This window comes from Ostreococcus tauri (genome assembly GCF_000214015.3).
Source record: "Ostreococcus tauri WGS project CAID00000000 data, contig chromosome 07, whole genome shotgun sequence".
NCBI classification, from domain to species: domain Eukaryota; kingdom Viridiplantae; phylum Chlorophyta; class Mamiellophyceae; order Mamiellales; family Bathycoccaceae; genus Ostreococcus; species Ostreococcus tauri.
The window spans coordinates 363,706-378,825 of NC_014432.2; the positions used below are offsets into that span (position 1 = coordinate 363,706).

The 15,120-nt window shown below is 58.6% G+C and overlaps 7 protein-coding genes across 7 annotated transcripts; 3 read left to right on the plus strand and 4 right to left on the minus strand.

Annotated features, from left to right (window-relative positions):
• Positions 1-293: 293 nt before the first annotated feature.
• On the plus strand, positions 294-1,835 carry OT_ostta07g02270 (unnamed product; the record flags this gene model as incomplete). Its single annotated transcript, XM_003080273.2, has 1 exon — positions 294-1,835. The coding sequence occupies one exon, from the start codon at positions 294-296 to the stop codon at positions 1,833-1,835; it is 1,542 nt and encodes a 513-aa protein (XP_003080321.2).
• A 53-nt stretch (positions 1,836-1,888) lies between these two features.
• OT_ostta07g02280 (P2X purinoreceptor) lies at positions 1,889-3,052 on the minus strand (the record flags this gene model as incomplete). Its single annotated transcript, XM_022983790.1, has 1 exon — positions 1,889-3,052. The coding sequence occupies one exon, from the start codon at positions 3,050-3,052 to the stop codon at positions 1,889-1,891; it is 1,164 nt and encodes a 387-aa protein (XP_022839422.1).
• Positions 3,053-3,292: 240 nt separating this feature from the next.
• OT_ostta07g02290 (Tetraspanin/Peripherin) lies at positions 3,293-5,125 on the plus strand (the record flags this gene model as incomplete). Its single annotated transcript, XM_003080275.1, has 1 exon — positions 3,293-5,125. The coding sequence occupies one exon, from the start codon at positions 3,293-3,295 to the stop codon at positions 5,123-5,125; it is 1,833 nt and encodes a 610-aa protein (XP_003080323.1).
• Positions 5,126-5,218: 93 nt separating this feature from the next.
• Positions 5,219-6,523, plus strand: OT_ostta07g02300 (Pseudouridine synthase, RsuA/RluB/C/D/E/F; the record flags this gene model as incomplete). Its single annotated transcript, XM_003080276.1, has 1 exon — positions 5,219-6,523. The coding sequence occupies one exon, from the start codon at positions 5,219-5,221 to the stop codon at positions 6,521-6,523; it is 1,305 nt and encodes a 434-aa protein (XP_003080324.1).
• Positions 6,524-6,594: 71 nt separating this feature from the next.
• OT_ostta07g02310 (Chaperonin Cpn60) lies at positions 6,595-8,924 on the minus strand (the record flags this gene model as incomplete). Its single annotated transcript, XM_022983791.1, has 3 exons — positions 6,595-8,312; positions 8,563-8,606; positions 8,905-8,924. 3 exons carry the CDS (start codon positions 8,922-8,924, stop codon positions 6,595-6,597), a joined length of 1,782 nt encoding a protein of 593 aa, XP_022839423.1.
• A 190-nt stretch (positions 8,925-9,114) lies between these two features.
• Positions 9,115-11,316, minus strand: OT_ostta07g02320 (WD40 repeat; the record flags this gene model as incomplete). The annotated part of the gene is made up of 1 exon (XM_003080278.2): positions 9,115-11,316. One exon carries the CDS (start codon positions 11,314-11,316, stop codon positions 9,115-9,117), a length of 2,202 nt encoding a protein of 733 aa, XP_003080326.2.
• Positions 11,317-11,406: 90 nt separating this feature from the next.
• Positions 11,407-14,838, minus strand: OT_ostta07g02330 (unnamed product; the record flags this gene model as incomplete). The annotated part of the gene is made up of 1 exon (XM_022983792.1): positions 11,407-14,838. One exon carries the CDS (start codon positions 14,836-14,838, stop codon positions 11,407-11,409), a length of 3,432 nt encoding a protein of 1,143 aa, XP_022839424.1.
• Positions 14,839-15,120: the final 282 nt, after the last annotated feature.

Here is a 15,120-nt window from a genome sequence, read left to right on the forward strand (position 1 = left end):
TGCGCGCGCGCGATGCGACGCTTGCGCTGGCGCCACGCGTGTACGGCGACGTACGGGGTTTCGTTATCACGGATCGAGGATCTAGGGTATAGGGTTTAGGGGTACACACGCGATGCGTTTGAATCCCACGCGCGTCGCGCGCGAGACGGCGTCGCACGCGCGCGCGCGCGATCGAGCCGTCGCGCGAGACCACCGTCGCGCGTTGACGTTGACAATCCACGCGCGCGGCGTCGACGGCGCACAGAGAAGAAGGCGCACGGACGAGAAAGGGCCGAGACGCACGGGCGAGAAAGATGGGTTCGTGTTCGTCGAAGACGGCGAGCGATGGCGGCGTAGAGACGCGCGAGACGCGGACGTTGGATGCGTCGGACGTGCCGACGCCCGCGCCGAGGTCGCCGAGGGCGTCCGCGGGGGATGGGGCGATGCGGGGTGATTCGGCGCGCGCGGCGACGGAGGCGGACGTCGCGGACGCGCGGAGGTTTCGAGTCGCGAGAGCGATGCGAGATGAGACGTCGAACGAGATGGCGAGCAGAGAGGCGTACGTGGAGTGGGTGGGATCGCGCGCGCGCTCGGCGTCGATTCGAGTGCGCGAGCGGTGGAACACGCGAAGCGGGTCGAGCGCGTGGCGGTACTGGATGGAGGAGGAGACGGTGGTGTCGGCGCTGACGACGGATCTGGAGGGCGCGAACGTGGATCCGGAGCGTGGTGACTTATCCTTGATGATGTGTGCCCACGACGCGCTGGAGGCGCCGATCGGGGAGTTCGGGGACGGTGAGGCCACGGCGCGCGCGCGTGTGTTTGCGGTTGATGTTTTTCTCACCGTCGACGGCGTCTCGTACGAAGACGCGCACGCGTGCGGGGGGGAACCGGAGTCCGATCGAGCGCGATCCATAGAATTCGGCTTGGACGAAGCGGGATTGACGACGACGCACGAGCGCGATGCCGCACGAAGACTTCTGGGGACAGAGCCTCGCGCGTGTCATAGCAAGCCGTGGTGCACGCTTTTCGGCTCGCAGTTTTCAAACGGAAATCACTTCGTGCACCTTCCGTTAATGGCTGAGTCGTCGTATTCCATCGATGGCGCCATTTTAGATCCATATTCGAAGTCATACGGGCACGCGCTGATGTGTCGATGGGCGGAGGCTTGCGAGAAGATGGGCCCAGGCACGCACGTCGTGACGTTCCGATGCGCCCCGCTCGGCGTCGTTGTCGCCGGCTCAGAAATGGAGATGATACACGGCGACGTCGGAGAGAGCGACGAATTCAAGCAGTTCCTCGTCGCAGTCGAGGGCGAGTACGAGACCGCCGAGGACGCACCGGGTATGACTGTGACTTTCTCGCTCAGCCTCCGTCCGGAGCATTGCACCGGACGCAAGCCGGAGCGTCGCGCGCAGGAGTGGGCCCCCGATTGGCCGAGCGACGAGATCGAGGAGTGCTACGTCACGGCGATGGAATTGGCGAACACGGGCGCTCCAGGGGCGATGGCGGAAAAGATGGTGCCAGGATCGAAGTGCTGTCACGTCATCCTACCAAGCACCGACGGACAGAGCGGCATTGCGGCTGTCAAGAACGATGAGGGTGTCATCATCGCGCACGAGTTCCATGCCTGGGGGCTCTATCGAAGCGTCCTGGATGAGAACGGGGCGCAAATCAAGTTTCGATGCGTGCGAGAGATGACGCTAGAGGGTGATGAGTTCGTACCCTCCGGTCCTTGGCTCGCGAAAGACTACGATCCACGTCCCTGCAACGGGCTCGTGATCAAGAACAAGGCCATCGACGAAGCCATCGCGCGCGACGACGCAAAGGTGAAAATCCCAGGAGGCGTCGAAGCATAGGTAAATATTCAGAAAGGTTTGCAAAATTACAGTTAATCTTAGTTCTTTATCGATCAAGTCGCCTCCTCCGTGGATCCGTACGGGGTGTCGTGGAACTCGGCAAAGAGCCAGCTCTCGTATTGCTTGGATTTCGGTCCAGAGCAGTACATCATGACAGCATTGACGACGAGTGACGCGATGCCTAGGAACGCGACGCCGGCACCTACGGTCGTAGATAACGTGAGCCAATCAAATTTTCGACCAACACCCGTCACTTCAAATCGGATTCTAGGTCCGTAACCTTTCACGAGGAGCCGAACGTCCTTGCCCGGGCCGTTTGCGGTTTCATTCGAGTACACGACACCAGCCTGCGCGCTCGGTTCACCCACGTTTTGACCGCTTATCCATCGAATATTGAATCCCTCCGACAAAGTATTAGGATGCATGACCTGTTTCAGCGTGTACGGCGTCTTCGGAGCGCACGCATCGATGCCTCGGTCCAAGTTGCAATCAAACTCGACGTCAACGCGCCCGTCCCATCCTTTGCGGGCTACTTCCTTCACCGACATTCCTCCACTCTCGAGTAAATCGTTGATCGTCCACAAGTTCCATCCTAACGTTGGCTTGGTCCCGTTAAGATTGGTCCAGAGCATGTTACCCTCGCCATCCTCGTCGGGTATTCCTGGGAACTCTACGGAGATGCGTGTGAACACCGTGAAATTCCCAACGTTTTCGAGGACGGTCACTTCATCCTTCTCCGGCTCTCCCGGACACCAACCTTCCACCTCACATCGCTTCACGACCTTTCCATCTTCATCCTTTAACGCCGTCGCGACGCACTGTCCCGTCATGCGCCCGCTCGGCGAGAACGTTCCCACGACGCACGCGCTCGCGTCCTCGCACGTCTCGTCCTCATCCATCCCCGGACACCGTCCTCGCGCCTGCAGCGTCGTCGCCAGCGCGGTGGCGATGAAGAACCCGCTCGGTTCATACATCACTAAATCATTCGCGTCGTAAACCAACGTCGCGCCCGTCGTCGCGTCTCGCAGCGTCGCCTGTCCCTTCACCTTGAGCCCAATGTTCCCAACCGCCCGCGACGTGCGTTGATACCCGCGCTCGACGTACACCAAAAAGAATCCGACGTACGCCAAGACAACCGCGACGAGACCGTAATACAGCGCCCCGAGCCGCCACGATCGGATCACCACGCTCTTCTGCGTCGTGTACGACAGTCCCATGGTGGCCCCGCGATGTCACCGTCGGCACCGTCGACACCGTTTTCTCTCGCCGCGCGCGGTCGCGTCCTCGCTCGCGCGGGCGTCGATCGACCCCGACGCGTTCCTCCGTCGATCGCGCCCGCGCGTTCGTCCGAGCGTCGCGCGATGGCGCGTCGCGGTGCGTCAACACTAAACGCGTCGGTGCGCGTGCCGATGATCCATCGACGCGGCGTCCACAGATTGCGGCGCGCGCGACGCACCATGGCGTCGCCCGGACCGCGCGCGCGCGCGAACGTCTTTCGCGTCGATCGGGACGAGGGCGAGCGCCCGCCGCCGGTGTCGCACCTCTCCGTCGCCGCGTTAGGGGCGCTGTTCCTCTCGCAGTTCGCGCTGGTGATCCTCGGGATCATCCTGTGCTGGTACGGCCAAACGGGCAGCGATCGATCGATCCGGGACGCGCTGAACATGAACGGCACGGCGTTGTTCGAGAATCCGAGCGATAGCGCGTCCGTGATGGGGGTGGTGGTGATGTTTTTAGCCGCGCACGGGTTTTTCGCGCTGTGGCGACGGGACAAGACGCACCTGTTGGTGTATCACGCGTTCGCGCTCTTCGTCCTGGTCGGTCTGGTGTTCGCGTGCGCGGTGATGAATATATATAAGGATTCGAGCGGAGGGATGATTGAGAATTATTACATGAAGTTTCAGAGGAACGCCAACATCACCGGGTTGCGTAAGATTGGGAAGCCGTTCGCGGCGGATCACGGAATGACGCGGGCGCAGTGGTTTAAGGAGCTTGCGGAGGCGCGAACGCGGGCGAGATTGTATCTGCGAACGGTGGCATCATGCATGGGGGCTTCGATGTTTTTTGTTTTGACGTCGCTGGCGTGCAGCGCGTACATCATGGGATTGAAGTACACCGGGACGCGGGTGGGATACGCCACGGGCACGGCGGGCGTGATCTTCGGATTGATGCTCTTCGTTCTGTGCTACGTCGTCGCCAAGTCAACGTATAACGTTCCAGATGCGGTTTCTATGAAGTTTGACGTTGGGTTCACGCACGACCCGGGTGTGTACGAACCAGAGAACGCGGCCACCTTGTTCCGCACGCTACGAACGGCTCCGGATTTGATATTTCAGACTGTCGATACCGACGCGGGTGGTGGGCGACGTCGGTTGCTGACCAATTCAACATCGCCGCCGTCTTTGTCTCCGCCGCCGCCATCGCCTTTGTCTCCACCTCCGCCGTCGCCTTCGTCTCCGCCGCCGCCGCCCTTGTCTCCGCCTCCACTGTCGGACTGGCGCGCCCAAAGTGTCTGGGTGTTCGAGGAAGGTCACATACGCGTGGATAGCACGCACTATAACTTGACATTCAAGCTCGCGTTGGCTGGGATCTCTGGTGATGATCTGACAGAATCCTTTGCCGACTGGGCGGCGCAAAAGGTGGCAGATTATGGAAAGGTTGAGAAGGGAAACGTGTACATCTCAGATATGATTAGCGGCGCCGAGCACAAGATTGGCGGCACATGGGCACCGCGTTTCCTCGCGGTGATCGCGTTTATCGTCGTCTTCGTGAACTTCGTCGGCATTCACGCCCTTTACCGAGACGACAGGTTCCTTTTGGCGGTACACATTTGCTTTTCATTCGTCGGCGTCATCCTATTGATCGCCTTCTCCGCCGTAGTCGGTACGCACGCCGACTCGACGGCTCAATTAATCAAGAATAACTGGCATTCGATACAGAATAAAGTGGTTGGTGCCGGCGTCGAGCCTGTGGAGGCTGGCGCTTTTGCTCGCGCTCATATGAAAATGGCGGCGGCGCTCGGAGGTACGGTCATCGTTCTGCAGCTCGCATCCATGATGGCCTCGCTCTTCTCCTTCTTCAGCGACGAACCGTCTTACTCGCTGTTATCGCCTGGCACCAATCGATCGAACGGTGCAATGAGCGGTAGGGGCTTCTCCGCAATGGAGCTCGATAACTACGACGAGGAACATGGCAAGCGCGGCTCCTTCTTCAACAAGACGCACGCGCGACGCGGATCCGATGGACTCGTGAACTTATCGGCGCCGTCGCAGAAGCACTTCTCGATAGACTAAACGCTGTAACACTGTACTAGAGCCCGTCAACCGATCTCTCGCGCCGCTCAAGTAGCCGCGTCCGCAGAGCGCTCCTGCTGACGGTTACACCTCATGCGCTCGCTCGCTTCGCCACACGTCCACCAATCCCATCGCGCGAAAACTCGCGCGTTGAAACCCTTCCGAACGACACTCCGAGCGCTTTCAAGGACCGAAAACGGCGCTGGGCACGACGCCGTCGACGCTTTTTGCTCGCACCTGGAAGCTCTGAGCTCTCTCTCGCGAGATTTCGACGAAGAGCTCGACGCTTACATCGCGCGCGTGCTCACGAGCGCGCCCGCCATCACGGCTGATGTCCTGTGCGACCTAGCCATCGAATGCGCCGGTCCCACGGAAGCGCGGTCGGCGGATAGGGAGGAGGCGAGACGCTGCGCCAACGCGCGGGGAGACTTGGCTTCGATGGCCAACGCGACGACGAGCGCGTTTCATCGGTTAGGAGACGTGGATGGGTGCGAGATAACAGTGCGGAGGATGCGCGTGGCGGGTGCAGCGCCGGACGTGGTGACTTTCGGATTGCTCGCGTCGGCGATGCGACGAGCCGGGCGGGTAGAGGCGTCGATTCGAGCGCTCGACGAGGCGTCTATCGAGCTAAAGCGAGGGACGAGACCGGGTCGAAAGAAGAAACGGGTGAAGATGGAACACCCGGATTTGGTTAATTTACGAGTTTTATATGACGACGGCTCGATCGCGGCGGTTTTCAAGCCGGCGGGGGTGCTCACGCATCCAGCGGAGGGGGGAGCGGCGACGAGTTTGATGGACGCGGCGCTCGCACGCTTCGGCGATACCGGGCTCAGTGATTTGAATGGATCGGATAAGCGAGGGATCGTGAGTCGGCTCGATAAACCAACGTCTGGTGTGATCTTACTCGCGCGACACAACGCCGCGCACGCCAAACTCGTGACAGACTTTTATCAGCGAAGAGTGAGCAAGACGTACATCGTTCTCGTCGACGGAGCTCCGACTGACGAGCGAGGGACAGTCACCGCCCCCATAGATGACCGACCGGCAACGAGCGAGTATAAAGTTTTAGAGCGGTTCAATTCCGCTTCTTGCTCGTACGCTCTCGTGCGAGTCAAGCCAAAGTCTGGACGTAAACACCAGATTCGACGCCACATGGCTATGATCGGATGTCCGCTTGTTGGAGACACAGTGTATAGAAAGGGACGCGCGAAAACTCTGAACGCGAAGCCACCCGCGTGTGTCGCAGAAGTCCTATCACACGGTAAACCTGGCACGATATTCTTTCTCCACGCGTGCGAGGTGGAGTTTGAGACCGATGGGAAAATTATTACTGTCGAGGCTCCTCTGGCCGCGGAATTTGAGACGCTCGTAGATCGACTCAAAAAAGTCGCGAAATAGGAAAAAATTTAATTAGCTTCTATTAGCAAGTATGCTCTGTCTACTCAAATGTGTGCGCGTTGTGGCTGTGTCTATTGCGGGTAGCCCGAGTTGTCCATCGCGCTGCCGGCCGCAGCAGCAGCGGCAGCGTCTTCATCCTCCGGAATTTCGCACACCACCACGTCGGACGTAAGGAAAATCTTCGCGACGGAGCACGCGTTTTCGAGGGAACAACGGATGACTTTCGTCGGGTCAAGAACACCAGACTCCATGAGGTCCTCGAACTGGCCAGTGGCCGCGTTGAAGCCGAAGTTTGGATCCGCAGAGCTCATGACGCGCTCGCATGTGACAGAGCCATTCACACCGGCATTGTGGGCGACAAGGCGGATCGGATAGGACAAGGCGCGCTTGATGATGTCAGCGCCGACCTTCTGCTCATCGTTGTCCAAAGTTTCCTTGATGCCATCAACCGCCGCCGCAAGCTTCAAGAAGGTGCAGCCACCACCAATCACAATGCCTTCTTCGACGGCAGCCTTGGTCGCATTGAGGGCATCCTCAACACGAAGTTTCTTCTCCTTGAGTTCTGTCTCCGTCTGGGCGCCGACTTGAACGATGGCAACGCCCCCGGAGAGGCGAGCCGCACGCTCACGGAGCTTCTCTTTCTCGTAATCCGCTTCCGTGGACTCCAAGAGGCGGTTGATTTGCTTGACACGAGCACTGACCTCGGCGGCGGTGTCGCCAGATCCGACGATGGTGCACGATTCCTTGCCGAGCTCGATGCGCGCGGCGCTGCCGAGCACTTCAACGCCACACTTGTCGAGGCTCAAGCCAAGCTCTTCCTTGACGACGGTACCGCCGGTAAGGATGGCGATGTCTTCGAGGTACTGGCTCTTGCGCTCGCCGAAACCCGGCGCCTTGATGGCGGTGATCTTGAGCGAACCGCGCAGCTTGTTCACGACGAGCGTCGCGAGAGCTTCTTGTTCGATGTCCTCGGCGATGATCATAAGCGGGAAGCCTTGTTGGATCGCGGCTTCGAGGATGCCGATCATGTCGCGGGCGGTGCTGATCTTCTTGTCGACGATCAAAAGCTTGCACTGATCGTACACACACGTCATGCGCTCCGGGTCGGTGACGAAATACGGGGAGATGTAACCACGATCGAACTGCATACCTTCGACAACGATGAGGTTGTTGTCGACGGAGCGCGCTTCTTCGAGGGAGATGACACCCTTACGGCCAACCTTGGCCATGGCGGCAGCGATCATCTCACCGATTTCCATGTTGCCACCGGCGGAGATGGAGGCGACCTTGGCAAGCTCGTCGTCAGCCACGTCCTTGGAGAGCGTCTTGAGGTGTTGGACGAGCTTTTGCGTGGTCTTTTCCATACCGCGCGTGAGCTGGACCGGGTTGGTACCGGCCATGACGATCTTCATGCCCTCCGTGATCATGGCCGCGGAGAGAACGGTCGCCGTGGTTGTGCCGTCGCCGGCTTGGTCGTTAGTCTTTTGAGACGCTTGGCGCACGAGCTTGGCGCCGACGTTCTCAACAGGATCTTCGAGCTCGACCTCCTTGGCCACGGTCACACCGTCGTTAACAATCTTTGGTGAGCCATACTTGGACTCGAGGACGACGTTACGACCCTTCGGGCCGAGCGTGACGCCAACGACAGACGCGAGCTTGTCCACGCCCTTTTGCATCTTCTTCAGCGCAACGCCGTCATTCTTGTTGAAGTACAGGTTCTTCGCCGCCGCCGTCACGCACAAGGGCGCGCGTCGGACCGACGTTCGACGAACGTTCACCGTGATCTTACCTGCGATTATCAATCCACACCCCTCACTTGTCAGTCTCTCGTCCTTCTGAAACAATCCTCTACGCGTCCACTCGTGACATCCTTCTGTAAAGGAATCAACCTTCTAATCCGCCATCGAACGCGTCGTACGTCGTCGTCCGTTCGTCACACGTCCTTGGCAAACGTTCAAGACGCGCATAAAAATATTCACGTCGGCGCCATCGCGCTTTCTTTCGGACTCGCGTCGTCGTCGCGTCGCGGGCACACGCACCGTCGCTCGCACGCGCTCTGGCGGCGAAGGTCGAGGCGTTGGCGCTGCGATTTCGTGAAAAACGTCGCACGGCGTCGTCAGTCGACACGTTCGGACGCTGCAAACGTCACCGATCGACGAGACATAATTATACCGTCCACATCGCTCGCGCGAGCGCCCCTTAACGTCGTTATCGACGCGAGAAGCCCTCCCGAAGACCGCGCTCGATGGCATCCGTCACGCTGTCGGCGCCTGTGCGAGCTCGGCGAGTTCCCGACTCCGTCAACGGTTCGATCCTGGCGATACGCGGGCGGAGCGAACACAAAAGACATCCGATGCGAGCGTCGTTAACGACGGACGTACCTCGTGGACAACGCGTTCATGCTCGGAGTTGTCGAACAATGAACGCGGGGGCCTCGTCGGGGCGCCCTAAAACCTCAAGGCGCACGCTTCGTTTGGATAACGCGTGAAGTGTTGGATTGCGCATGTTTAAGGGGTGCTTAAGATTATGTGTGATATACGCGTAAGAATGTGACAGTTGCAGGATTTTGGTGTATACTATGAAGTGTATTTTTAGCATGGAGACTCTGCGGAGTGTCCGCGCGAGGCGTCGCGAGCGGCCTCCAGAGCGTCGTCGTCGAGCTCGCCGGTCAAAACGCGAGCGATGTGGCGCTCTTTCTCTCGTTTCAGCTCCACGAACGCGGTCGCAGGGTTGGACCAGATGAGGACGGCGCCGTCAGCGGAGACGGAGACAACGAAGCGCCCGCCGGGGGCGACGGAAACGGCGCTCACGGGAGCGGCGTGCCTGGCGCTCACGTGCGTGAGCTCGCCGGTTTCGTAATCGAAGATCTTAATGATTCGATCGGATCCGGCGACGGCAATCAGGTCGCCGTCGGGTTGGAACACGGCAAGGGCGGTGAGCTCAACATCGGCAGGGTCGTCAATGACCCGAAGCACCGAAGCGTCTGCCGGGTCCCACCACGTGATCTTTCGATCGGTTCCCGTTGTGACTATCTGTTGCTCGTCTGGGTGCACTCCAATAGCCTTGAAGTAGGTCGAGCCGAAAAAGGAAACTTGGCGCACGCAACGAGTGAGGTCCCACACGACACACGATCCGTCGTCGGAAGCCGTAACCGCACTGTTGTCGTCGTTCAACAGAGCGATGTCGTTGACGGCCGATCTGTGCTCCTTCATCGACGCTTCAAGCGTGATAACATTATTATTCAACACTTTCCACAACCGAACATTGCCCTCCGAACCGCCACTGATGATTCCGGATGATTCTTTCATACCCCTCAGCGCTGTCACGCGAGTGTGCGCGCCCGAGGCGACAAAGAGTAATTCTCCCGTAGTTCGATCGTGCGCTCGAATCTTACCGTCGTCCCAACCGCTGAGAATCACCTCTCCATTCGGCATGAAGCTCACGCATGTACATTTCAACGAGCGCGGACTCACTTGAATCTTTAATGATGACTTAGCTGCACTGGTTTCCCACACGATGACTTCCGAACCGCCTCCTGTGGCAAAATACTGATCGTCGTTTCGAGGAAAAGCAATCCCAATGATACCGTGCGCGTGTGAGGACTGCTGACAAACGCTTCCACGGAGCAACATGCATTTACCGGTGAGTGGATGCTGCGCGCAGTACTCTGTGAGGTGCAACTCCCCGCTAGAGGTGGCGCAGTACACATTGAATGTTTGCGAGGCATCTCGATAATCGTCAGGCATCCCGTTTCCGTGCGCGAGCGCAAAGAGAGCTTCGTGAACGTATTTGCGCTTCGAATATTCCGTCTTACACGTCTTGGGATACTCAAGACCCATGACATCGGACTGAGGTGATCTCGAAACAGCGACGCTCATCACAGCGCCCACGCCGAGCGCTCGACACGCCACAAACTTGAGCACGCACGATCCTCTCTCTCGCGCCATTAGAGACAAACTCCCGTCGCCACCACCCGCAAGAAGCCCACCGCGTACGATTATCAAAGAGCAAACACCTCTCGATATGTGCTTCTTAAGCGTGAAAGATTCCTTGATGACTCGATTTGGAATGGACACACAAAGAATGTCGGCGCTAGACGTTCCCAGATACGCGTAGGCATCGTCTTCATCGATTGCGATCGAAAGTATGTCGCGCTTCAAAATGCCCAACTTGACGGTCTCGAACTGTAATCTCTTACTCGTGGCGTCGTATTCCCACACACTCGTCGTCATCTCACCCGCGGTAATGAACCGAGTGTTAGAGTGGTGAAGGAACGCGACAGCTCTCACCTTGCCGTCCACGGGCGCGGGAGATCCGCAGAGCGCATTCCCGCTCAAGACGTCCCACATGATGATTCTATTATCCTGTTCGCCACCAACGCTTACGATAGCGCTCTCGTCAGCGCTAAACTCAAGGGAGGTGACCTCTCCGACGTGAAGAGACAAACGCCGCAACACGGCGTAGGTGCACGAGGACACGGCATCTCGGAGTTCCCATACGATTATGTCCGCGACGCCCCCAGCGACACGTTCACCTGATGCAATCAGTCTTCCTGAGGTCGAAACCGCGATGGCGGTGACCGAGCCTAAGTGACCGTGCAAGAATGTGGCGCGTGACTTTTCATGTCCCTTTCCTGGTGCCTCCTCTGCGTCCCGGCGGGCGAGCTTGGAGATCACGACAGCGGCGCCGAGGGGGTAGATTTGAGACTGGCCATCGGGATGAAGAAGGAAACCATTCTTGATGGATCCCGCAAAACCTATCGCCGCCGAGAGCGGAAGCTCCGGAAGCGACATTGTGAGGACGGAGCTAATTTTAGCACTCATTCTGGTGGCGAGGCGTGGGAAACAAAACAATTGAATTTTCAAGACCTCACAAGATGTAACCTACTTCGTCTCTTTGGCGCGTAGTTCACGCCGGTGCGCGATTTCTTCTGAAAAAGCGCACGTCGCATCAAGAAGCGTCGCCGCGGCGTACGCGATTCGTACGACCGGGAATCGTTTCTCCGGATTCAGGTACTCGATGAAGTTTGGACGCTGGAGCGTCCCCTTCCAGATGGTGATGTCGCCGGTGTCTTCAGGAACGTTTTCGTCGTTGTTCCAGCTTTCGTCAACTTCGCCATCTTCATCTTCTTCATCGTCCTCGTCGTCGCTGTCGACTTGTTGGCGGCGTCGTTCCTCGACGGCTTCAGAAACAACCTCGGGTGGCAAGAGAGCAGCGAGCTTGCGGCGTGCGAGCTTCCAAGAGCTCATATCCTTGCCAGTGTGTTTCAACACGAGTGCCTCAAGCGTTGCCTTTGAAAGTTCATCCGGCGCTTGCGGCTGCTTCTCCCTTTCGATCTTCTCACGCTCCGCAGCGATTCTAAACTCTTTCACTTGGCACTCAAAGTACTTCTCTTCGAGTAGGAGCAATTGCTCAGCAATGAAAGATTCAGGAGCGTTCTTTAGCTTGTTTCGGAATGTTCTCCAGTCAACGTCCGTTTCAAGACCGATGCGCTCAGCATTAATGCACATGGTGTCCATGCACTTTCTCGCCGCGGTGAGAACGGATCCTTCATCGCACGACAGGTACGCGGCAGGGCGCGTCGCGACGTACGCGTCACTCGACGGTGCGAAACGCGATCTGACCGAGCGCCGTTCACCGCCCTCAAGCGAAGCGGCAAATCTAGCATCACGTTCTTCCTGGCTCTCGTTCATAGCCTTGAAGCAATCGGCGATGGTAATCTTGCGCTTTTCGAGTTGCTTCTTGAGGGCATTTTCGCGAGTGCCCTTCGTGTTGAGCGCGTTAACCAAAGCATCAACCGCCGCTTGCGAGTTGTATATGCCCCAATTACCATCGAAAGACTGCACGTAGATCCCATCTTTACGGCCTCCAAAGTTCCACCAGTAAGTCGTGAGATGACGATCCATACCGAGCGGTCTTGCGCGAACTTGGCACGCCGCATCCTCCGCTGCGCGCTTTTGTTCACGATCTCTGCTGCGCTTCTCATCGATCTCGAGTCTTCTTCTGGCCTCTTCTTCCATCGTTTCTCGTTGTAACCTCTCTTCATCGGTCTCTCCAGTCGTTGTCTGTCCAAAAATATGCTCAGACTTCGGTTCAGAGACATCTTCCATCACGGTGTCCGCTTGTTCTCCACTCACCGCCTTGGCAGCTTCTGCGGCGGCCTTTGCCGCGCGCTTTTCCTCCGCAAGACGTTCACGCTCCCGGCGTCGCTCTTCCTTCTCGGCCTTTTCGACGATACGCCTGTTGGCGACCGCCTTGAGCCTTGCCTCATGGCGCTCGCTTCTGAAGATGTCAGCCTGTTGCATGCGAGACGTAATTATGTCCCGGCAAATATCACCCTCGAGGGCTAAATCCGCCAACGCACGCAATAAAACGAGATGATCCGCGTTCGAGAGGTTATCCCACGTTGTATTAGCTAATTTCTGCGCGACCTCGACGGCGGGTTTCCCGTGTGCGCTCTCACCACCATGCAGGATGAGCATACGAGTCACCTCTGGCCAATTGAAATTGTTGACGATGCGATTCAAACGAGCGATGAAACGTCCAGGTCCACTTGCTGCGGGTGATAAAGCTTCGTAGAGAATGCTCATGTAAAGCTCTGCGAGCGTAGATCTCGATTTTTGGTTGTTTTCGAGCACGGCGTTGATAGCTTCAACGTTCGTCAATCCCTCCGGTGCCTGAAGACCGGCTCCGAAGACGCTAATGAATTCGGCGACGAACGCTTCCTCCGCGATGACTTGACCATTTGGCAACGGCATCGCTTTCGGAATCGGACGCAGAAGAGTTTCGAGCGGTACACCCGCCTCCTTCGCTTCTTCAGCGAGCTCGATGGCTAAAATGTCGTCGTCGAGTGGATAGCGCGCTGCCCTTTCCTTGGCCGCCTTCTCCTCAGCCTTCGCCTTCTCCTTCTCAGCCTTCTCTATCTCACGCTGCTTCGCGCGTTCCGCCTTTTCTTCTTCTTTCAAACGACTCTTCTCTTCCGTCAAGCGAGCTCGCTCGGCGTCGCGGTCGCCCTTTGCCATCAGCTTGAGCTTCTCCCGCTCAATTTGGTTTTCAAGAGCTGCCATCTTTTGGCCGTAGAGTTCCGTGACCTTTGTATCGAGCGCCGCAATTTTCTCGTTGACCGCATTCTTGGTGTCTTCATCCTCCGCGGCGGCCTTCTCCTTGAGAAGTTCGATACGTTCTCGGGTGATTTCCGTGATGAACTCGGCTCGCTCAATCGTACCCTGAGCCAAGTTCAGCTGTGTCTGCGCCCTGGTGACAGCGCTCACGAGCTGCTCGCGCTTTTTGTTCATCTTTGTCGATGCTTCACGGATCTCCTTCTTACGCATCGCCACGTACGAATCCTGCGCTGATTTGATGCGAGCCTTCTCCTCCTCCACGGATTTTTTCCACGCTACAAAAAACTTGCGGTCGTTTGGTCCGGTGTATTCGCTAAACTCAGCACGGAGGCGATCGCTCGGGGCTTCGGGCTCGCACAAGATGTCATCGGCCGATTTGGCGCTCAAGTGAGCCGCCGAGATCTCCGAGGGTGGACTCGCTTCGAATTCCTCGAGCGCCTTGGTGGCCTTCTCGAGCGCGTTTTTCGCCTTCTCGCCCGAGCCCTTGGCCTTCTTCAAATCGCTCGCGTTTTGCTTGAGTTTGTCGCTCCACGCCAAAATGGACGCCTTCTGATCGGAGTCCATCGAGTCGAGCAAGGCGGCCAATCCACTACGAGGTTTGGACGGCCTCGATCTCTTCTCTCGCGGTCCCGACTTTTCGTCGCCGCCATTCTTACCGGCTGGATAGCCCACGTGCGCTCGAAGCGCCCATTTGTTCTTCGTTCCCGGCACTCGGACGAAGCACTTATCGTGCGACAAACCACTCGCTAGAACCGTTTTGTTCTTCCCCACGTTCACTCCGGCCGCGCTCCCCATCTCGTACAGCTCGTTCGCGTCCATCATCTTCGGCCACGCCGCCTCCAACATTTTGAACACCTCGTGCTTCAGCGTCCCCGCCTTGAACCGCGCTCGATCGTCATCCAACGAGAAATCACTCGCCGGTATCGCTTCGACGTCCCCATCGACGCCCACACCGCGCCCTCCGTCCTCGCCCGAGGTCGCCGGCCCGCGTCCGCGTCGTCTCCGCCTCGGTCCGGGTTCGAAATCTTCATCCTCCCCGCTCCCGCTCTCCTCTTCGTACGTCTCCTCGTCCGAATCCTCCCCACCCGCCCCATCTCCATCACGCACCTTCACGGACGGTATCGACGTCCTCGGCGCCCGCATCACGACGTCGTCGTCGCTCCCGTCGCCCGCGATCGCCGCGCGCTTACGCATCTTGAACATCACCGCGGCCACCGCGCGTCGTCCGTCGACGCTCGAGCCCTCCCGTTCGCGGCGCACGCGCGCGACGCGCGCGCACGCGCACGTCTTCGCGCGCGCGGTCGCCCTCGACGCGCCCGCGACGTCGCGCGTCGGTCGTCGCGCGTCGCGATCCGGGGCGCGCGGGGCGACCGCCGGGCGTCGTCGCGGTTTTTATCGTGTGCGGTGTGTCGTACGGACGGGTGGTTTCACGGTGTGTGGACGCACGCGATGGCGTCCATGGGCGCCGAATGTCCG